Source organism: Hyaena hyaena, unplaced genomic scaffold (genome assembly GCF_003009895.1).
Source record: "Hyaena hyaena isolate Hyena2069 unplaced genomic scaffold, ASM300989v1 scaffold_209, whole genome shotgun sequence".
NCBI classification, from domain to species: Eukaryota; Metazoa; Chordata; class Mammalia; order Carnivora; family Hyaenidae; genus Hyaena; species Hyaena hyaena.
This window is the reverse complement of record NW_024080844.1, coordinates 227,013-250,480: the sequence shown is the minus strand read 5'-3', so window position 1 is coordinate 250,480 and position 23,468 is coordinate 227,013. Positions and strand designations below refer to the sequence as shown.

The window sequence follows — 23,468 nt, the reverse complement described above, 5'->3', positions numbered from 1 at the left end:
GGTAATATAACAGTTTAGGCTTCTGGTTAAAGACAACGCTATCTAATTTTATTTCCCACATTTGCTTTTTTTTTTAATTTATTTCTAGGAGAGAGAGAGAGAGAGAGAAAGAGAGAGAGAGAGACAGCGTGAGCAGGGGAGGGTCAGAGAGAGAGGGAGTTACAGACTGAAACAGGCTCCAGGCTCTGAGCTGGCAGTCAGCACAGAGCCCGACGCGGGGCTCGAATCCACGAGATCATGACCTAAGTGAAACTCGGACGCTTAACTGACTAAGCCACCCAGGCGCCCCTCCCACATTTGCTTTTGAGAAAATACTTTCTTGAGACACATTTTGCATATAATAAAACCAACTTATGGTAAGTATCCAAGTCAATCATTTTTAGTAACTTAAGCCAGTGGTGTGACGATCTCCACAAATCAGATTTAGAACATCTTCCTCGTCCCAGTAAGATCCCTCATGCTCATTTATCTCCCACTGACCTAGGCAATCACAATTATCTAACTTTCTCTATAATTTACCTTTTCTGGGTATTCTATAGACATGGAGTCCCATAATACATGGCTTCTATGTATGGCTTTTTACACTTCATATAGTGTTTTTAAAGTTCATCCATATTTTAACAGGTCAAGCTTTTTTTTTTTTTTTTAATGCTTACTATTTTTGAATGAGAGAGAACATGAGCAGGGAAGGGGCAGAGATGGAGGGGAAGAACACAGAATCCCAAGCAGGTTTAAAACTGTCAGCACAGAGCCCAATGTGGGGCTTGAACTCAGGAATTTAGATCATGACCTGAGCTGAAACCAAGAGCTGGACACTTTAACTGACTGAGCCACCCAGGTGTCCCATCCCGACAGTTCATTCCTTGCTACTGCTGAATAGTATCCACTATATGGATATACCACATTTTGCCTACCCACTCACCTGCTGAAGGATATTTGTTTCCACTCTTTGGTTAAGAAACTAATGTTGCTATGAACAATCACATTCCAGTCTTTGTGAGGACATGGATTTGGGTCCCAGGTAGAGATCTAAAAAGTGTAATTACTGTGTCATGTGACAGCTTTGTATTTTTAAGAAACTAACAAACTGTTGACTTTACCATGTTACATTCCTACCAGCAACATATGATGGTTCCAGTTTCTTTACGGGAGTTCTTGGAAAATTCTGGATACGACTTTTATAAAACAAAGGTTTTACAAATATTTTCAACCATTCTGTTGCTTGCCTTTTTTATTTGCTTAACAGTTTATTTTGAAGCACAGAAGCTTTGCACTTTGAGAGAGAGACAGAGAGACAGAGTACAGCAAGAGAGGTGCAGAGACAGAGGGAAACACAGAATTTATTTGAAGCAGGCTTCAGGCTTTGAAGCACAGCACAGAGCCCGACGTGGGGCTCAAACACAAAGACCAAGAGATCATGACCTGAGCCAAAGCTGGGCACTTATCCAACTGACCCACCCAGGGCCCCAAAGCTTTGAGTTTGGATAAGGTCCAACTTATCATTTTCTTTCTTTTATGAACTCATAAAACACTTTGACTAATCCAAGGTCTTAGAGACCTTTCCTCAAAAATTTTTTTTTAAAGTTTAATTATTTACTGGGTGGGTGGGAGTGGAGGGGAGGAAGAGGGAAAGAGCATGAGTAGGGTAGAGGCAGAGAATCCCAAACAGATTCCCCACAAGCAGTGTGAAGCATGACCCAAGGCTCAAACCCACAAACCATGATATCATGACCTGAGCTGATATCAAGAGTTGGCCACTTAACCAACTAAGCAACCCAAGAGTCCCTTTATTTTTTTCTAAGTTTGATTGTTTTAAGTCTTACATGTATGGGTTTTTTTTAGTTTATTTTTCTATATGGTGAAGTAGAAGCCAAAGTTCATCTTTTTGCATGTGGATGGAGATGCATCCAGTTGTCCAGGCATAATCTGAGAACAAACCTCTTCTCTAATGAACTACTGTAATACCCTTATTGAAAAGGAATTGACTTCTTGATTCTACTTTTTTATTTTTTTAATGTTTTATTTATTTCTGAGAGAGACAGCATGAGCAGGGGGAGGTCAGAGAAAGAGGGAGACACAGAATCTAAAACAGGCTCCAGACTCTGAGCTAGCTGCCAGCATAGAGCCCAACGCAGGGCTCGGACCCATGCACCCTGAGATCATGACCTGAGCCGAAGTCGGACGCTCAACTGACTGAGCCACCCAGGCACCCCTTGACTTCTTGATTAACTCTAATCAACTGATCTACATATGTTTTACTTCTGCCAGCACAACAAAGTCTTGTATAACTGTAACTTTTATTTTAAGATTAAAAAAAAATTTTTTTTTGAGTGACAGAGGGTAGAGAGACAGCGCTGGCACTTAAGCACACACAAAAGCAAGGGAGGGGCAGAGAGGGAGGGAGAAAGAAATCTCAAGCAGGCTCCACACTTTTGGCGCAGAAAGGGATGCAGGACCCTAACTACTGTGAAATGGTGACCTGAGAAGAAAAGAAGAGTCTGATGCTTAACCGATTGGGCCAGCCAGCGTTTCTAAGATACTGTGGTTGTTGTTTTTTTTTAAATTTACATCCAAGTTAATTAGCATATGTATAATAATGATTTCAGGAGTAGAATCCAATTATTCATCCCCTTCATATAACACCCAGTGCTCATCCCAACAAATGTGGTTTTTTTTGTCAAATCATTTTCTTTTTTCTTAAATAGTTTATTGTCAAGTTGGTTTCCATATAACACTCAGTGTTCATCCCAACAAGTGCCCTCCTCCATGCCCATCACTCCCCTTCCCCTCTCCCCCACCCCCATCAGCCCTCAGTTTGTTCTCAGCATTCAAGAGTCTCTCCTGGTTTGTCTCCCACCCTCTCCCCAACTATTTTTCCCCTTCTCCCCCATGGTCCTCTGTTTAGTTCCTCCTAATCCACCTATACGTGCAAAATATGGTAGCTGTCTTTCTCTGCCTGACTTATTTCGCTCAGCATAACACCCCCAAGTTCCATCCATTTTGCTACACATGGCCAGATTTCATTCTTTCTCATTGCCATGTAGTATGCCATTGTCTAGATAAGCCATATCTTCTTGATCCATTCGTCAGTTGATGCAAATTTAGGCTCTCTCCATGATTTGGCTATTGTTGAGAGTGCTGTTATGAACATTGGGGTACACGTGCCCCTATGCGTCAGCACTCTGTGTCCCTTGGGTAAATTCCTAGCAGAGCTATTGCTGGGATATGGGGGAGTTCTATTGTTAATTTTTTGAGGAACCTCCACACTGTTCTCCAGAGGGGCTGCACCAGTTTACATTCCCACCAACAGTGTAGGAGGGTGTCCATTTCTCCACATCCTCGCCAGCATCTAGAGTCTTCTGATTTGTTCATTTTAGCCACTCTGACTGGCGTGAGTTGGTATCTTAGTGTGGTTTTGATCTGTATTTCCCTGATGATAAGGGATGTTGAGCACTGTTTCATGTGTCTGTTGGCCATCTGGATGTCCTCTTTGGAGAAGTGTCTGTTCATGTGTTCTGCCCAACAAATGTTCTTCTTAATGTACCCTTGCCCTTTTAGCCCATCCCCTTACTGACAACTCCTCCAGTAACCCTCAGTTTGTTCTCTATATTAAAGAGGCTCTTATGTTTTGTCCCTCTTCCTGTTTTCATATGATTTTTACTTCTCTTCCCTTATGTTCATCTGTTTTGTGTCTTAAATTCCACAAATTAGTGAAATTATATATTTATCTTTCCCTCACTAATTTCGCTTAGCATAACACCCTCTAGTTCCATCCATGTAGTTGCAAATGGCAAGATTTCATTCTTTCTGATGGCCAAGTAACTCTATTGTATACATATACCACATCTTCTTTATCCATTCATCCATCGATGGACATTTGGGCTCTTTCCATACTTTGGCTATTTCGACAGCACTGCTATAAACATTGGGGTGCATGTGCCCCTTCGAAAAAGCATACCTGCATCCCGTGGATAAATACCTAGTAGTGAAATTGGTGGGCCATAGGGTAATTCTATTTTTAATTTTTTTAGGAACCTCCATACTGTTTTCCAGAGTGGCTGCACCAGTTTGCATTAGCACCAACAGTGCAAAAGAGTTCCTCTTTCTCTGCATCCCTGCCAACATCTGTTATTGCCCGAATTGTTAATTTTAGCCATTCTGACAGGTGTGAGCTGGTTTCTAATTGTGGCTCTGATTTGTATTTCCTTGATGATAAGTGATGTTGAGCATTTTTTCATGTATCTGTTAGCCATCTGGATGTTTCTGTGTAGAGGGGTCTATTGATGTCTTTCGCCCATTTCTTCACTGGATTATTTGTTTTTGGCTGTTGAGTTTGGTAAGTTGTTTATAGATTTTGGATACTAACCCTTTATCTGATATATTATTTGCAAATATCTTCTCCCATTCCATCGGTGGCCTTTTAGACTTGCTGATTGTTTCCTTCACTGTAAGATTTTAATTTTGATGAGGTTCCAATAGTTCATTTTTGCTTTGGTTTCCCTTACCTCTGGAGATGTGTTGAGTAAGAAGTTGCTGTGGTCAAAGTCAAAGAGGTTTTTGCCTGCTGTCTCCTCTAGGATTTTGATGGCTTCCTGTCTTACGTTTAGGTCTTTCATCCATTTTGAGTTTATTTTTGTGTACGGTGTAAGAAAGTGGTCCAGGTGCATTCTTCTAGATGTTGTGGTCCAGTTTTCCCAGTACCATTTGCTGAAGAGACTGTCTTTATCCTGTTGGATATTCTTTCCTGCTTTGTCAAAGATCAGTTGGCCATATGTTTGTAGATCTATTTCTAGGTTCTCTATTCTGTTCCACTGATCTATGTATGTGTTTCTGTGCCAGTACCATACTGCCTTGATGATTACATTTGTGTATGGCATAAGAAAATGGTCCAATTTCATTCTGCATATTGCTGTCCAGTTTTCCCAGTACCATTTGCTGAAGAGACTGTCTTTATCCTGTTGGATATTCTTTCCTGCTTTGTCAAAGATCAGTTGGCCATATGTTTGTAGATCTATTTCTAGGTTCTCTATTCTGTTCCACTGATCTATGTATGTGTTTCTGTGCCAGTACCATACTGCCTTGATGATTACAGTTTTGTAATACATCTTCAAGTCCAGAATTGTGATGCCTCCAGCTTTGGTTTTCTTTTTCAGGATTGCTTTGGCTAATTGGGGTCTTTTCTGGTTCCATACAAAATTTAAGATTGTTTGTTCTAGCTCTTGAAGATTTTGTTTTTAAGTAATTTCTATACTCAATGTGGGACTTGAACCCCAAGATCAAGAGTCTCATGTCTGACTGAACCAGCCAGGTGCTCCAAAACTGCAGCTTTAGAATTCTGAAATTCAGTAGAAAAAGTTCTACAATTTTGTTGTTTTGATAATTCCTGTCCTTTAGCATTTCCATATAAATTTTAGGATTAGTTTATCATTTCTTGGAAAACAGCCTGCTGGAAGTTTTACAGTGACTGAGTTGAATCTACAGGTCAATTTCAGGAGAATTACCATCTAAACTATATTAAGTCATCCAATCTATAAACACACTGTCTCTGCATTTATCTTATTTAATTTTTATAATGTCCAGTGTATAAGCCTTGCGCTGACTTTAATAAATTTATTCCTTAAGTATTTTATTCTTTTTGATGTTATTCTGAACAGAATCATATTGTTATTTTGGATTGTACATCGGTCATGGATAGAAAGACTATTTTTCATACCGATTCTGTGAGCCAGCTAACAATTATTAGTTCTAATCCTTTTTCCCATTTTTTTTAAGATTCCTTAAAATTTTCTACATATGGGATGATGTCACCGCAAATAAAGCCAGTTTAATATTTTCTTTCAGATCAGGACATCTTTTATTTCCTTTGCTCCCCTGGTAGTATTAGCTAGAATCTCCAGTACAGTTTTAAGCCACAAAGGCAAAAAGTGAATATCCTTGCCTTGCTCCTAATTGTAAGGGGAAGTATTCATCTTTCACTTGTAACTATGACATTCACTTGTGGTTCTTCTCAGAAACCGTCTGTCAGATTGAGGAAGTTTCCTGCAATTTACTTGTTAAGCATTTTAATCATCAATAGGTATGGAGTTTTGTCAAATGCCTTTTCTGTCTTTATTGGGATGATTGTGTGGTTTTAGCTCTTTATTAGTATGGTTTATCACATTAATTGATTCTTGGATGTTGACTAAATCTCATACTCCTGGGATAAATCTCACACTGACATAGTGTATAACCTTTTAAATATGCCACTGAATTTGGTTTGCATGAATTTTATTCAGGGAATTTGCATCTATATTCTTGAGGAATACTGGTCTCTTTTTTGATTCATGTGATATTTTGGGCTTCTGGTTTTGAAAAGTCTTCAGGAAAGAATCTGAAGTACTAGAATAAATTTTTACCATTTGAAAAAATTTACCAGTGAAGAGATCTGGGCCTCTGCTTTTCTTTGTAGGAAGATTATTAGTTACAACTCAATTTCTTTCCTTTTCATAGGTCGATTCAAATTTTCCACTTCCCCTGAGCCAATTTTTGTAATAGGTGATGTTTTAGAATTTTTTCACTTCATCTATGTTATTAACTTGGCATACAGTTGTTCCTAGTGTTCTGCTGTAACTTTTTTAATATATGAAAGGTCAGTGGTAGTTTCCCTTCTTTCATTCTTAATTTTCGTGACCTTTTTTTGTCTACCTTAAAGGTTTCCCAATTTTGCTGCTCTTTTCAAAAATCCAACTTTTAGTTTTACTCATTTTCTCTACCTTTTTTGTTTACTATTTCATAGTTTCTACCCTATTATTTCCTTCCTTCTGCTCGTCTTTGGCTTGGTTTGTTACTTTATTCTAGATTTTTATGGTGAGAGCTTAGATTATTAAGATCTTTCTCTTTTTTAATATAAACACTGAAGAAAGACATTTCTTCTAAGCACTGCTTCAGCTGCTAGCACAGGTTTTGATGTATGTTTTCATATACATTCACTTCAAAATACTTCCTGATTTCCCTCATTTCTTCTTTGACTGAAGTGTTATTCAGAAATTTCCAAATATCTATGGATTTCCCAAATTAATTAATTAAATGTCGATTTCTAATATAATTCCATCTTAGTCAGAGAAGATGATTTTTGCTACTTCAAATTGATATGAAATATATTTCAAGTTGATTAACATATATTATATTACCTCATATAAGATCTATCCTGTAGAACATTCCATGTTTGCTGGAAAAGCATGTATATTCACTCTACGGTTGTTGAGTGGAATGAGTCCTACATGTGACTGTTTGGTGACACTGATACCACCATGCAGGTATTCTGCACACGGGCTGCTTTTCCGTCCAGTTGTTCCACCAATTATTGAGAGTAAAGAACTTAAGTCTTCCAACTACTTTCATTGAATTGTCTATTTCTCCCTGCAAGTCTATAAATCACAGCTTCATGTATTTCAAAATAGCTTAAGTGTACATATATAATGATCACTTTATATCTTGCTGCTGAATTTATCCTTCTATCATTATAAAATGGCTTGCTTTGTTTCTAGCACCGTTTTACTTGCAGTCTATCTTGTCTGATTTAAATACAGCTATCTCAGCTGCTTCTCAGCTACCATTTGCATGAAACATCTTTTTCCATCTTTTTACTTTTAATCTATTTGTGTTTTTGAATCTAAAGTGTATCTTATAGACAGTATGTCATTGTTTCCTATTTTTTTTCCATCCATTCTGCCAATCTCTGCATCATGGAGTGTTTAATCCACTTACATTTAACAATTATTTATATTATATGATTCATACCTGCAATTATATTGTTTCTCCTACATCTTTTTTGTTTCTATATTTCTCCCTTAGCCTTTTTTGTATTAAATAGCTACTCTCCAGGATAACACTTTTGTTTCTTTGTTGCTGTTTTCTTATTATATTTTTTAGGAGCTATTATTAACCATTATTATTAACCACTATTATTAACCATTATTTTCATAGTGGTTTTCTGGGGATTATAGATTATAATTAGCATGTGAATTTAAGAAAATCTAGTTCAGATCATCACTAAGTTCATTTGAATATTATGTGGAAGTTTTGCTCCGATATAGCTCATCCCCTCCCCTTCCCACCCCATCCTCTGTGCTATAGGGACATACATACTACATTGTTTTAGGGTAATAAGCCCATGAACACAATTTTAGAACTCCTGTTTTACTCAGTTGCCTTTTAAGTCAGTTAGAACTGTTACCAAAAATACATTTAAACTATCTTTACCTAATGTTTTTTATTGCTCTACATGGATTTTCATTACTACCTCATATCCTTTCCCTTCAGCCTTAAGGACTGTCTGTAGTATTTCTTGTATGGTAGGCATGCTACAAAAGAACTTGCTCAGTTTATGTTTATCCTGAATGACTTAAACTCTATTTTTTTCATGGATTTGTTTGCTGGATATAAAACTCTTCTGACAATCTTTCGTTCAGCATTTAGAATATATCACACTGCCTTCTGGCTCTCATGGTTTCTGATGACAAACTGTTAATCTTAATGAGGATCTTTATGTGTTGAATTGCTTTTCTATTGCTGTCTTCCAAGATTCTCTCCCAGCCTTTGGCTTTCAGTAGTTTGAATTTGAGGTGTTTAGGTGTGCATGTCATTAAGTTTATCCTACTTTGAGCTCACTGAGCCTCATGGGTGCGTAAACTGATGTTTTTCATACAATTTAGAAAGGCTTTGGCTACTTTTTCCTTAAATATTGTTCCATCCCTTTTCCTAGTCCCTTATTTCCTAAGAGTCTGTTTACGCTGGCATGCTTACTGGTGTCTCACAGGTTTCCAAGGCTCTGTTCATTTCTCTCCATTCTTAGCCTGTATAATCACTACTGACCTAACTCCCAAGTCCATGAATTCTTCTGCCAACTCAAATTTGCTTAGGAGTCCCTCTAGTGAATTTTTCATTGCAGTTGTTGTACTTTTCAACTGCAATATCTCTATTTGTTTTTCTTCTATTTTTCTTAATAGTCTCCATTTGGTGAGACATATTTTTTATATTTCCCTTTCATTCCTTAATTATGGTTTAATTCATTGAATACTTTTATAACAGCTGCTTGAAAGTCTCTAAGTAAGCCGAACATCTGTGATAGTTTCTACTAACTCTTCCTGCTTCTTTGCACATCCCATAGTTTTTTGTTTGTTTTTTTTTATAAAAAGTAGACATTTTAAATAATAAAATATAACTCTGGAATCAGGTCCTACCTCCCTCTCTTGGGACTTTTGTTGGTGGTGTTGTTGCCACTTATCAGTCTAGAGACTTTTCCATAAGTGGCTCTAGTCTGTAAATCCCTGTTGTATGGAACCACCTAAGTCTTACTTGGTTCCTTTTTTTTTTTTTTTTCCTAATGTTTATTTATTTTTGAGCGAGCGAGCGAGCGAGAGAGAGAACGAGAGAGCATGAGTTGGGGAGTAGCAGAGGGAGAGGGAGACACAGAATCTGAAGCAGGCTCCAGGCTCTGAGCTGTCAGCACAGAGCCCAACATGGGGCTCAAACTCATGAGCTGTCAAATCATGACATTTAAGCAACTGAGTCACCCAGGTGCCCCAAACTTGGCTTTCTTTTTTAAAAATTTTGTTATTTTTTTAAACCTAGCTAAGTAAAGGCTGCTCTTGGGTTAGTATCACTGGGTAGCCACAAAATTTTCATAAGCATTCTGAGCCAGTACGTCTACTACCCTTTGCCAAGGGCACCTGTGTGTTCAGGCATCCTTTCAAAGCTCAGGCAACTTACAAATCTGTTGGTCTTTGCAGGTAAGTACCTGGAGCCCTCTCCAATTTTTCCCAGATAATTACACTGCCCTGAAAGCATTCTCCATTCCAGGAACACTTTAGAGCTTTTCCAAAGCCCCTGTGGCTGTTTAGTTGTCCAGATCTTCTTTTTAAATTTTTGACTGGACTTCTGTTTGTCCCACCTGGTAACACAGCTTAGACAATTGTGATACAGACTTCTATTCCCATGGAGACTCTGAGTCAGGCCAAACATAAAAAACACCACGTGAATGTGGCTGTCTCCAGGGAGTTCTAAGTCAGGTCGGATAGTGACAATAATCTGGAATTGGGGCTTTCTGAGAAGCTCCTGAACCAATTTTTTCCCAATACTGGCTACAAGACTACTGGTTTTCAAGTATTATATACCACAGAGTTAGCTCATTTTTTATACATTTGCCTGTATTTCTGTTGCTTATATGAAAGTGTATTCCCACATTTTGTTTTTTGTTTATTATTGTAACTGCATTAAGTGATCACCTCAAATGATAGCAATCAGCTTATGCTGTGGAGATAAAAGTGTACAGCTGTAATCTGGCAAGAGTTAAAGTAAAAATGGGGGAAAAAAGTCCAGTTTCAAGTGCTGTGCTCAGGTCAAATGTATCAGTAACAAAGACCAAATTTCTCTTTTTAAAAATTTTTTTGTTTTATTTATTTCTGAGAGAAAGACAGCATGAGCAGGGGAGGGTCAGAGAGAGAGGGAGGTACAGAATCCGAAACAGGCTCCAGGCTCTGAGCTAGCTGTCAGCACAGAGCCCGACGTGGGGCTCGAACCCACGAACCATGAGATCATGACCTGAGCCGAAGTCGGACGCTTATCCGACTGAGCCACTCAGGTGCTCCACCAAACTTATCTTCTGCATTAACAATTCAAAATTGAAACATATTTTTATAAAGTAAGCCATTAATTTCTGGTTATTTTATCAATTGAAAATAATTTGATATTACAAAAACAGCGCGGTACAGTATAAGAAATACTATCTTATTCTCAGGTTACTAAAAACAAAAGAAGAAGCAATATATTAAAAATGTAGGGATCTAAGTAAAGGTCAAATTATCTCACTGTGTACGGCAAAAAGATTTTACAGTAGCTGGGATAAGAAAAGTCATGGAGAAAGACTAAGTATAAACCGGGCAGTGCTCCTACAGACTTGGCGATCTCAAAGGAAACTGCACTACAATACTCAGAACCAGCTTACTATGTGCAGTAGTGACCTATCTTCAGCAAAACATATACTAGGCCATCTATTGTTATTATGTCACCATGCTATTTTCTCTTTTCAGGTTTGTATTTTTACTGAATCTAATTAGAATCTGACTATAAGTTGCTTGAGAGCTAGGAACATATGAAAGTGATCTGTAGTTTTATTTTTGTATATATACTTTCGTAACATTATGATAAAAAGTTTATATTAGAGGGGAGGAGTCCTCAGTAATTTTCTTTCTTTTACGAAGGGAAAGCCTTTCTGAAGTGTCACCGTAATTTAAAAATATTCTTAATAGTTTGAGGATTTAGTATATGATCACATTTCTATTCCTTTTATTTCCCCCTAACTTCTTACTTTCAAAATTTTCAAACCTGCAGAAAAGTTGGAAGAGCAATAAACTGAATCACTTTGTACTTTTTGATCTAGACTCACCAAATGTAAATATTGTTACCCTATTTGTTTTATCTTTTCCTTTACAAATAAACACACAGACTTCTTTTTCCTTCATGAACCATTTGTAAGTACGTTTCAAATATCAGGATATTTATCTATAAAAACATCAGCACCTACCTTCTACAAACAAGAATTTCCATAATACCAATATTTTATCTATAAAAACATCAGCACCTACCTTCTACAAACAGGAATTTCCATAATACCAGTTATGTTATATTTAAGAAATATTGTTAAGAATATAATTTAGTACACATCCTATATTCAAATATCCCAGCTGTTTAAAAAATCCCAAATAGCTATTTATTTCATTTTGTTCAGGGGTCACTCACTATATTCAATTTCTTTTTCTCTTTGTTGTTTCCTGTAGAACAACTTCCTAACAATGTTATTTTTGAAGCATCTCAGGTAGTTGTTGTGCAGACAGTTCCACATGTCTGAATGTTTTCTCTTTATTACATTCATATTAAGTATTTTTGACAAGAATACTATAAAGATTGTGTTCCTTCCTACTGCATCACATCAGGAAGTACATAACGTTTGTACCTATGATGTGGCCAAATTTAATTTCTCAGTTAAATGCCCTCATGGCTTTGTCAATGTAAAGAAAATTTGTTTCTTTTATTTTAACCAGATTATGTTACATAGACAACCATTAAGAGGAATACCAACAGAGAATACCATCGGAGAATAAGTGCCAGTAAAATTAATAATTTTCCTGTAGGAGGAGCACATGTACCCCAATGTTCATAGCAGCACTCTCCACAATAGCTAAAACATGGAAAGAGCCTAAGTGTCCATCAACAGATGAATGGATCAAGAAGATGTGGTTTATCTCTACCATGGAATACTACATGGCAATGAGAAACAATGAAATCTGGCCATGTGTAGCAACATGGATGGACCTTGAGGGTGTTATGCTGAGCGAAATAAGTCAGGCAGAGAAGGACAAATATCATATGTTTGCACGTATAGGAGGATTAGGAGGAACTTGACGGAGGAACAAGGGGGAGAAGGGGGAAAATGGTGGGGGAAAGGGAGAGAGGCAAACCATGAGAGACTCTTGAATGCTGACAAAAACTGAGGACTGATGGATGTGGGGGGGAGGGGGGGATGGGCATGGAGGAGGACACTTGTGGGGATGAGCACTGAGTGTTATGTGGAAACTAATTTGACAATAAACTATTTGTAAAAAAAAAATAATAATAATAATTTTCCTGTAGGGATACCACAAATAAAGTGTTTCACCATTAATAAGGTAATTATTATTAATATGCTAAAATGATAAGATGAAAATAATCTCTTCAGAATACTGTAGAAATATCTTATTGAACTTAATATTTAATGAAGTGTTCATTACCTTTACTAAAGTTACAATAAAACAACTACAACTGAGAAGTTAAAGTTTTTAAGTGCAGTTTAGGACATAGCCATTCTAGATCATGTTCCAAAAAGGAAGCCTACAAAGAAAACAGGTTCAGTCCATATACAAAATGGCCAGTGGGAAATCAGACTGAAATTCAGAATTCTATTTTCAGGCTTCCCAGATACTTGTGAGCTTATAAAAGTTTTCAGTGTCCTAGCTTTTGGATATCACTATGATGGGGCTGGGGTTGGAAAGTAAGCTGGAGAAATCTTACAAAGTTTTCCTTAGGCAGGGCAAATCACCTCTGAGTATTTAAAAATACACAGGTCCAGGGGCGTCTGGTGGCTCAATCAGTAGAGCATGTGACTCCCGATCTCAGGGTTGTGAGTTTGAGCCCCATGTTGGCGGTAGAGTTTACTTAATTAAAAAAAGAAAAAATTTAAAAGAAGATGAAAATAAATACATAGGTCCACAAGTTACTGATAACAACACTGATTTTAAAAACAATAATTACATTATTTTTTTACTGCCTTTAAGCCTTCACTGATATCCTAATATACCACATTAGAGATCTGAAAGAAAGCTGATCTTTGGAAAGAGAAGGATCAAGCAAGTATAAGCTACATAATACAAATGCATACAGAATACTTTGGAAGCATTTCTTTTTAACACCTACTCTGAATTTGGTTGTTAGATCTCTGCTCATCATTTTAGAAAGAATCAGCAATTTGTCATTGCTTATTTTTTACCAAATACAATCAGCTCGGGTTTCAGCCTAAATAAAACCTTAGACATACTAACTTTAGCACAGTATAAGTTAGCCTTTATGAAATACCCCTCTAATTCTTACCAATCTCCAAAAGACATACAAGTGTGAGCAATGCATCACACAAGTAGCAATTACCTATCTGTATATTAGATTAAGCCACAATCATTAAATCAGTAGTTAAAAACAAACAAAAACAATTTCCAATTCCATATATAAAGCACTTTGAAGTTACTTTATCTTAATAACAAATAAAAGGTGAACAGATTGAAAACTCAACAACTCTTTCGAGATTCCTAAGAGAGGTGATGGCCAAGGTCTAAGGGCTGCACTCAAGATTGAAGAGACAGGTGAATGAATGAATGAATAAGCCCTGACTCATGAGGAGAAATTCTCATGGAAAACAGTGTCTGGATATAAAATCTGAACTGTAACTGATGAACTGCTAGAGATTCAGTGTGAACAGTCTGAGAGTTAAAAACTCCAGGGAGACCCACTCACAGGACTCCTCCACAGTTCTGTCAGATTTATTTCTGAGAGCTTGATAAAGCTCTCAAAGGTGGGGCACAGAGTATTCTTAGAGTAGCAAAAATACTGTATGATGCAATAATGATGAATCCATGTCATTATACATTTCTCAAATCCACAGAATGGACAACACCAAGAATGAAGCTTAAGGTAAACAAACAATGGACTTTGGGTAATTATGACATGTCAATGTAGGTTCAATAATGGTAACAAATGTACTTCTCTGGAAAGGGATGTTGAGCATGAGGGAAGGTATGCATGTGTGTAAGTAGGAGATGTATGGGAAAATCTCTGTATCTTCCTCTCAATTTGCTGTGAACCTCAAACTGCTCTAAAAAAATGTCTCAGTTATGTATATTTTCCCAAAACATTTGTTTAAAAAGACTTAATTAGAAAAAAAAAAAAAAAAAGTAACAGAACCACTTATAAGGAAGTCCTTCTTTGCCTAACTTATTTGAAACCCCAGGATACAAAACGGATTAAAGCAGAGCTTCTCTGGTTACAGCCCAAGTAGGAAGAGGAAGCCTCTGTATTAAGCCTCTTTCTCCCTATCTGCCTGGGCTTTCTTTCCTCCTCTCAATTCCTGAAGAATCTAGAGAAATATAATTTGAGGGGCACCTTGGCGGCTCGATCTCTTGGCTTCAGCTCAGGTCATGATCTCATGGTTCCTGGGTTCAAGCCCTGCATTGGGCTCCATGCCAACAGTGTGGAGCCTGTCTGGGATTCTCTCTCTATTCCACACCCCCTTCAAAATAAACAAACTTAAAAATAAAAATTAAGAAATTAAAAAGAAATAATTAGAAATTAATTGGCTCTATTGATCAGTAAGAAAAAAATGTTTTTAGTTTTCCATACTTTTTTTTTTTTTTTTTTGTCTTCAGGGAAAGAGTGTATTAATGAATTCCAAAGCTCAGAGGCAAACAAAAACTTTTACAAATTACAATTACCCCTCCTCCAAATCCAAATATCAAAACCAAATAATAGAAAAAAGATTTTTAATTTGTGTTTATTTGAATTTATCTGTAAATATATACACAACAAACTACTCTTGGAATACATAGTTTTATTATTTTACTGCAATAAAGATTAGAGGTAAACATAAACCACACAATCTGAAATATTCAGAGCTTATAAGATATTAAATAAGCACAAACTGTAGGCAAAGATTCCTGTTCTCACAGTCTGCCTGCTTAGTTTCTGTATAATAAAATATGAATTACTAGGGAAATTTAAAGACTTATTTTCCTCTTGGCGATATTTTAAAAAATTAGAATATTATAAAGTCGTCCAAACATCAAAAATCTAAATCTAAAGGCAATGTCCTCCAAATGTTGAAATCTCAATTTTAGAAATATAAAATCTGGCATGTACACACTAGAAACAAAAGCACTTAAATCCATAACTCAAAATGTAGTACAAAATTATTTGCTCAACTTGGCCTCATTTGCTAAGTTTACACAGCCAAACTAAGCAGCTGCAAAAGTATCTGAACATTGATTTTGTGCTAATTTGTTCAATCTTCACTGATCGGCTTTACTTTAATCTCCTTTCACACACTTTTGCTTTAAAAAGTCAAAAGGCAAATAATGCTGAATAGTGACTAATGAGCATCAGATACACTTAATTTTTTTTTTCATTACTGGAAAGGCATTAAAACAATTCCTGTCCACCACTCAGAGCTCAGACTGAGACAAAGTTTCTGGAGATTTCTCCATTTAGATAGATGAATAAACGGGCAATGCCAACACTCTAGGCAGGTCCATACCACCTTTCCCTTCCCACTAACTCTTTGATATCTAGGTCCCTGAGGCCAGCACCTTTCTCTCACTACTATTAACTAACAAGGCAATATAACTTCAGCTCACACCTTCAGTTCTCTGGTTTTGATATGCTACTCTCTTTCTGATCCTTTGTGAGTTTAATACTTTATAAGCTATGCACCTAAAACAGTATTTTACACATTTATCTAAAATAATGTTTATCTAAAATAAAGAAAATGTTTGTTAACGGAGGATTTTGTTTATTTAGCCCATCATATTGTTAGAATCAGAACTGCCTTCTGAGTTATCTTATTACTTTCTTTGACATAACCATTTGAAGGAAGATTCAAAATAAAAAACTGATTAACTGTCAACTCAGGTCAGGTAACTAATTTTCTGGTGTGTTTTCACAACTGCTCTCCATTTCCAAGGGCATTTTCATTTGACCCAGGGAGCATAGAGACCTGTATTTTAAACAATGTGTTAGAATTATTAAGTCTTTGTAGGCAGTAATATAACAGATTCATTTTTCAACCATATTCTTGCATGGAAACTAAAATGGAGAATTTAAGTGCAAAAGATAATGCAGATTTAGGGCTCAGTCTACTTAATTGCCTCTTTATGCTATTTAGAAAAATCAAAATATATCCTATTATCTCAATAACAGTTCATAAGAATTGTTTCTCTTTTACTGGACAGATCTGAGCCTTATGTTTTGCTAAATGCTGTTAAAAGAGATCCAATGTTTTAAGGCTGTTATGTTCATGAGACAACAAAGCTTTCTTACTGTGACATATAAAAGGCCTACATCTACATTTCTAAATTCTTGCTCTACCAATTCAGAAACTTGTCAGTATATTTTTTAAGTTTATTTATTTTGAGAAAGAGAGAGTGCATGTGCAAGTGGGCACATGCACACACACATATCCATGTGACGGGGTAGGAGGGAGGGAGGGAGGGAGGGGGGGAGGGGGAGAGGGGGAGAGGGGGAGAGGGGGAGAGAGGGAGAGAGGGAGAGAGGGAGAGAGGGAGAGAGAATGTGAGAAAATCCCAAGCAGGCTCTTTGCTGTCAGCTCAGAGCCCAACACGGAGCTCTATTCCACAAACGGAGAGATCATGACATGAGCAGTAATCAAGAGTCAGATGCTTAACCAACTGAGCCACAGAGACAACCCCTATAAATGTCTTTAGTACAGTTTCTACAGTCCCAGGGTAAGGGGGAGGGGTAGACATGAAATGGCTGAGGAATAATCTCAAAACACAAATGTTTGGTGCCCTTTCTGAAGACTATAATTTGGTAGGTTTGAGATAGCATCCAGATACAATTTTTCAGTTTCTCAGATTTAAAAAAAATGATTGTTCTAATGTTATTTTTCACAATATATTGTAATTTGTCTGTCTTATCTAACAAGCTGTGACATCCTGAAAAAGTAGATTATTTTTATTTTTGTATGCACAGTAATAAATATATTTTTTAAATGTGTTTCTGAAGTTAATAAATGAATGCTATTAACTCTAATGCAAAGGATTTCAGGCACCCTGATTAAGTGTGACAGAGAAAAAAAATTTTTTTTTTTTAAAGAATGGTTATGAGGTCAAGCTCCTCTAAATAATAGGTATGTACTTTCCTTCCAGGGACTGAAACATCTATATATATATTTAGATATATATTTCACATTGTATAAGAAGATCTGTAAGTAGAACTGCAGAGTACATAGTCCACTGAGTATCTGTGCTTATGCTGGTCAGTATCATACCATTCTACTGAGGATCCAGGTGTAGTGAAGTCTCACTTAACTGCAATCTCATGGATGTTGCACATGACCAAAGCTTCCTATGGCTGATGCTCCCTTTCCATGTATCTTCTAACAAGCTTTTATCAGACTCCAGTATTCCAGAGTTACATGAAATCAAGTGGCTGGTTTTGTTTCTATTTTTGCCATTTTTTGCCATTTTCAGATCTATCTTTTTGCATCCATTCATCGTCCACCTAAACTTACGTGTCCACCCATCTGCCTATATAAGTAGGGCTACCATCTTCTATCCATCAGGTGCTGAGTCCCCTCAACTAGCTTTTGGTTGTTTGGGAAAAAAATCTTTGTCTTCATTTGTCAAAGATTTTTTTGGCTGGATATAGAACGCTGGGTTAAATTTCTTTTAGCACTTCATTTTATTTAAGAGAGTGACTGCATATATGTGCAAGTGGGGGGGAGGGGTCCAGAGAGAGAGAATCTAAGTGGGTTCCGCACCAGCATGTAACCCCACCCCAGGGCTCAACCTCACCACTGTGAGATCCTGACCTGAGCCCAAATCAAGAATTGGACGCTCAGCTGACTGAGGCACCCAGGTGCCCCTCTTTTAGCACTTTAAATGTGTCAGTGGTTCCACTGGTTCTTGGCATGCATAGTTCATGATGAGAAGTCGGCTATAATTTTTATACTGCATTCCATTTTATATAGATTTCTCCCATATTTCTTCACTGCCTTCACAATTTCACTTTGCTTTCAGTATTTTGACTATGATATAACTAAGTATTTTTGGTCCGTTTCTGATTTTATCCTCTTCGAAGCTCCGTGAGCTTCCGGTATAAGTGATTTGTTATCTTTTATCAGTCTTGGAAAATTTCTGGTCTTTATCGTCCCCCCCCCCCCCAATTTTTTTTTTCTCTCCTGCTTCTACAATGCCAACTACAAGTGTGCTTTATTATCCAATAAATTTTGGATACTGTGCTCTGTTTTTCCGTCCCACTCTTTTCTTGATGCTTCATTTTGGATGATTTTTATTGACCCGCCTTCAAGTTTATTTAGATTTTTCTTAGATTATATCCAATCTGCTAATGAGCACATCTAAGAATTCCTCATTTTTAATATCAAGGTTTACGTTTTAATATTTCCATTTCACTTTTAAAAAATACTTTCCACCTCTCAACTGAAAACTCTTCATCTTTTCAAGCATATTGTCTATCTTTCCCACTAGATCCTTTAACATAATAATCAGTTATTTAAAAATTTCCGTCTCATATCCTACCCATATGGGTCATCTATAAATCTACGGATTTCTTCTGAATTTGGTAATGGAATGCTTACTTTTACTTGTTTGCATGTCACATACTTTTTTTTTTTATTAAACATAAGAGATCATGTACAGAACAGAAGTGGTATTTCTGCTTGGAAATAAATATACCTCTTTTTCTGTAAGGCCATTCATGTGAAGGGATCAAAGTCAGCGGTTAAACTGCATTTCAGTTTCAGTTGTAAAGCTTGCCATTAAGTGTATCACAGGCTTCAAATCTTTCCAGTCATGAGCTAGCATCACCTTGTGGTTAGTGTGGATCCCAGTCAACAGAAATTCTTCTCTGTATTCCTGTTCTACTCTTAACCTTTTTATCAGTTCCTGCATATTAGCTTAAGAGAGAATCTTTCTCCATGCTACTGTCCCTCCCTCAGTGGTACAAGGGTCTTAACTTGTTTTGTTTTTCTTTGGTGGTTTTTATTTTTTTGTTTTTTGTAGCAGGATTCAGTTTGTAGCAGGGGATCTCCATTCTTCTGGTCCATCAGAGTCTTAGGAAGGTTCACATGCCTGAGCTTCCAATGTGGGGCCTTCTTAGCATTGCAATCCCTCAACATCATGGCAGCTAAACTCTACATAATATCTTGTGCATGTTTTAGGCAAGAGAGAGTTTCATGCCACTTCATCAGTGGTAGTTGATCTCTGCTGTGTACTCATGCAGGATCATGGGCCCAAGAAGATTTCTTGCTCCCCTTCCAATAGCTTAAAGTTTCTGCTCCATATAAGAAGAGAATCCGGAGTAACAGGCGATGTTCTGTGCTGGTCTCTTGGTAGGACTGGTCACTCTGTGAACTCCTGCGTGCCTGATGCAGGCTACTGCCCTTACCCATTCCTTCTTGTTAGCAGCCAGTGGAGGGACATGGAGAAGAGCACATGAATAAGTGGCTCTCCCCTTGTGTTTCAGGCTTCCAGTTATCCTACACAGATATGCCAACCCACACTTGGCCTTTAAGAATGCATTAAAATTTTAGCTCATTTCTTCTTACCAGCTTCTATGGTGGCTACTTCTTCCTCCTGTGGTCTGCAAATGGTGAATACTTCATGTGTCCCATCCTTCCTTGGAGGGGCTTGTCATTCCTTGGAATTCAGTTCCCATGCCTTGTGACCTCAGCTCTCTGACAGGGGTCAAGAAAAGTTATAATTTTGTAGCTCATACAGCTTTTTCTGTTTTTAAGATGAGAGTAACATTTTCTGGTGGTTTGCTATATACAAAGCAGAACTCTCAATGTGCCTATCTTTTGATAGTATTTTCTTATCATATTTATGAAACACACATTCTAAATTCTTGCATACTTAAAAAAAATTTATTACATCGATTCTGCCTAGTGCAGTGTTCCATTTCACTCACACCAGTCTATGATAGTAACAGCTCAATCTTTCCGTGTTCACACCGTAGTAGCATTTTTAAAGTATCCTGGCTAGAAAATTTTATACATATTTTGGCAAACTTGGTCTCACAATCAGTTGGTTGTCACACTGACATCAGTATCTCTATATAGCCAGTTAGATGAAACGAGTCTGATGAAACGAGTGGGGAAAAGAATAAATACAAGGTAATCAATTCTGTGTTAATGGAAGGTGAATAACTTTATTTTGTCTGCAAAATCTCAGATATTTTTATTGGATTAGTAATCTGAAAAAGGCCTTTACCTAGGTTTCCTAGCATGGTAAAGAACTGACAGGAGGGTTAGCAAGAACTAGAGTGAGCTGGTACTGAGGAAAATAAATCAGGAAATATATGTGTGAATTGAGGGGAAGAGACACAAACATGGGTTTGAGAGTGACCTGCAGAATGGAAGGTAGACCTAAAGAGGAAAAAAAAAAAAAGAAGAGGAAGAGGAAGAAGAGGAGGAGACAGAGAAAGAGGCAACTGACAGAAGAGGGGAAGGAAGGAGGTAAGGAAGAGTGGAGGAAAAGACAAAGAGAAGTGAGAAGAAAGAAGAGGAAGAGAAGAGACAAAAAAAGGAAGGAAAAAGTTCAGAGAGTAAAAGAAAACGCTAGAGAGAGAGACAGAGAGACAGAGACAGATAGAGACAGAGAGACAGAGCATAAGCAAACATGTACAGGCAAAAAAAAGAAGTTTCTGAGATGCTCAACTTCTTTCTATAGCCACAGAGAGTTCTATTATAGAAGAAGAGTCCTGGTTTCCAGAATCCTGTATGAATTTCTAAACAAAATCCCGGATCTTACCACAACTCCTTTCTTTATGTCATGAAAATATATTTCTTTACAGTATAAAATACTTTATTTTTTCATTGAACAGTGTGCAATAACTTATTTAAAAACTAATCCATCAATTAAAGCATTTAGCTAGCACCTAATTTTTGACCAGTAATAGCCGTTGACTCTCTACCATCTAGAACTATCCACTTTCATCTACCCCCCAATTAACCAGGTGGACTCATAGACCCCTACTTTTTTGCCTAAAAGAATAGTACGAAACTACAGCCTCATAAATTTTAAGTCAGTGTCTAAAAGTTTTCATCACATATTTAAATATTTACAAGAGTTGTCATTTGTAATATATTTGTGCTGTGGTGTCACTATAAAATGTGGTGACATTTTAAAATATAAATTAAGTGTATCTAATGAAATCTAAATACCATAGTAATTTGATATGTAACATCATCCTTTAAAAAAAATACATGAATAAGCTATTCTTTAATAATGGAAAACTTTACATAATCTTTTCCTTGAATTTACATAGATATTCTCCTTGCAAAATAAAATTTAACCAGCTGATTTCATGCTTTTTATACTAAGTTTCTTATTCTCTCTTCTCTTAAAGAAAAAAGAACATTAATTTCATTTCCTGTGACCAAAATGCACTAAGAAATTCTTTTCGTATGAAATATCATTAAATTATTAGTTGCACACACCTGATAGAAAATACAACACACTTTGATAATTATATTAAACAAAAGTAACATTTTATTGGAAATGTGTTTTCATAAGAGAGTTGTGGCATCCCCTCTCCCTGTGCCCTCTGTCCCCATTCTGTTCTGATAATTATAAATAAATATTGAACACTCTTAGAATTCTATCCTTATTGTCTAGCATTAATTCTATCCCTCAGATTCATTTATTTCTATAGACAGTCATAGAAATGGAAAGTTTTCTCAATTTTTTAAAATCCCAAGTTTATGTCAAAAATTTCATAGTAATCTATCATCAAAAAAACACTTTTAATGATTTATCATTTTGATTAGACCACCTTTCTATTTTACTGAATGCAAAATCTGTAACCTTGTTACTTAGTAATTAAGAGTAATTGAAAAGCACAATTCTTACAAAATACTAAAATGCTTTTACCAGTATCAAATCAAATATACAGGACCCCAACCCTTTATCCCAAGTAGCTGGAGCATATAAGTTTTACAATTCTGAATTTTTCTAACTTTGACAGGAAATATGCTTCATATTATGCAACATTCCCATTAAGGTTTGTGTCAGCATCCTGTAATCACACACATTGATATTATTGTTGGAAAACTTCTGAAAAATTATATGTGTATATATATATATATATACACACACACACGTATATATATATATATATATATGTGCTTGGTATCTGATGTCACCAAATGAGCAATTAATTTTGAAGCTTTCTGGATTTTTGATACTGCAGATAGTGGAGTATGGATCAGTACTAATTATACCTGTTATTGGGATGTCTGGGAAGCTCAGTGAGGTAAGCATCTGACTCCTGATTTTGGCTCAGGTCATGATCTCACAGTTCATGAGTTTGAGCCCGACACTGGACTCCTCAATGACAGTGCAGAGCCTGCTTGGGATTCTCTCTCTCCCCGTCTCTCTCTGCCCCTTCCCCACTCTCACACACATGTGTGTGTGTGCATGCTCATTCTCTCAAAATTAAAAAAAAAATCATACCTGTTATTACCATATTCTAAGAAAGATTACAAAAACCCCAAATACTGCAATTTTAATATAATTTAGCCAACAAAGTGTTCTGGGTGCACTATTTTTGCTTTGTGCTTTTGTGTTATTTCATGGTTTGCATATATTTTTGTCAAAACCTGATAGTGTAGATTTCGTTTACCAACTTACATGTTAAAAACGACTAGATTTATTCTGCCAGATTATCTTTTTGAATTCAAATTAAAGTGTTAATATGCAGTCCTACAATACCACACTTTTTTCGAATTATGATTCTGTGACAGATAAATGGACAAACAGGGTACCCAAAGGAATCAGAAGATCCACATTCAATAATACCTGGGGCCAATGAGTTCTTGGGTTTGCTTCCACCAGTGATACTTAAGAGTAGGAACAATGATACTCTTCCACTTCCACTGCTGCACTCAACCAAATTCTAAAGTAAAAGCACTATAGCAGAGTATAAAATATACTTTCTCGAATGCCATGTTTCACTCTTAACAGAAATATCTATATGAGAAAGAATGACAGGAAATTACTCTAATAATGACATTTTGAATCGTCCCTTTGAGAATCCTGAGATTTTGACAGAAAACCTGGAACAAGGTACCATATTCAGATTCATGAGGATGT

At 36.7% G+C, this 23,468-nt stretch overlaps 1 protein-coding gene across 3 annotated transcripts in view; it reads right to left on the bottom strand.

Annotated features, from left to right (window-relative positions):
• COP1 (COP1 E3 ubiquitin ligase) overlaps positions 1 to 23,468 on the bottom strand; it is a 226,234-nt gene that overhangs the window by 52,561 nt on the left and 150,205 nt on the right. The window contains exon 16 of one of the 3 annotated variants that reach the window (XM_039242353.1): positions 19,922 to 20,050. The exons of the other annotated variants lie outside the window; for them this stretch is intronic. Within the exon in view, the coding sequence (XP_039098284.1) occupies positions 20,043 to 20,050 (8 nt within the window). The 3' untranslated portion in view covers positions 19,922 to 20,042. Of the gene's footprint in view, positions 1 to 19,921; positions 20,051 to 23,468 lie in introns of those variants that run through there. 3 annotated transcript variants of the gene reach the window in all.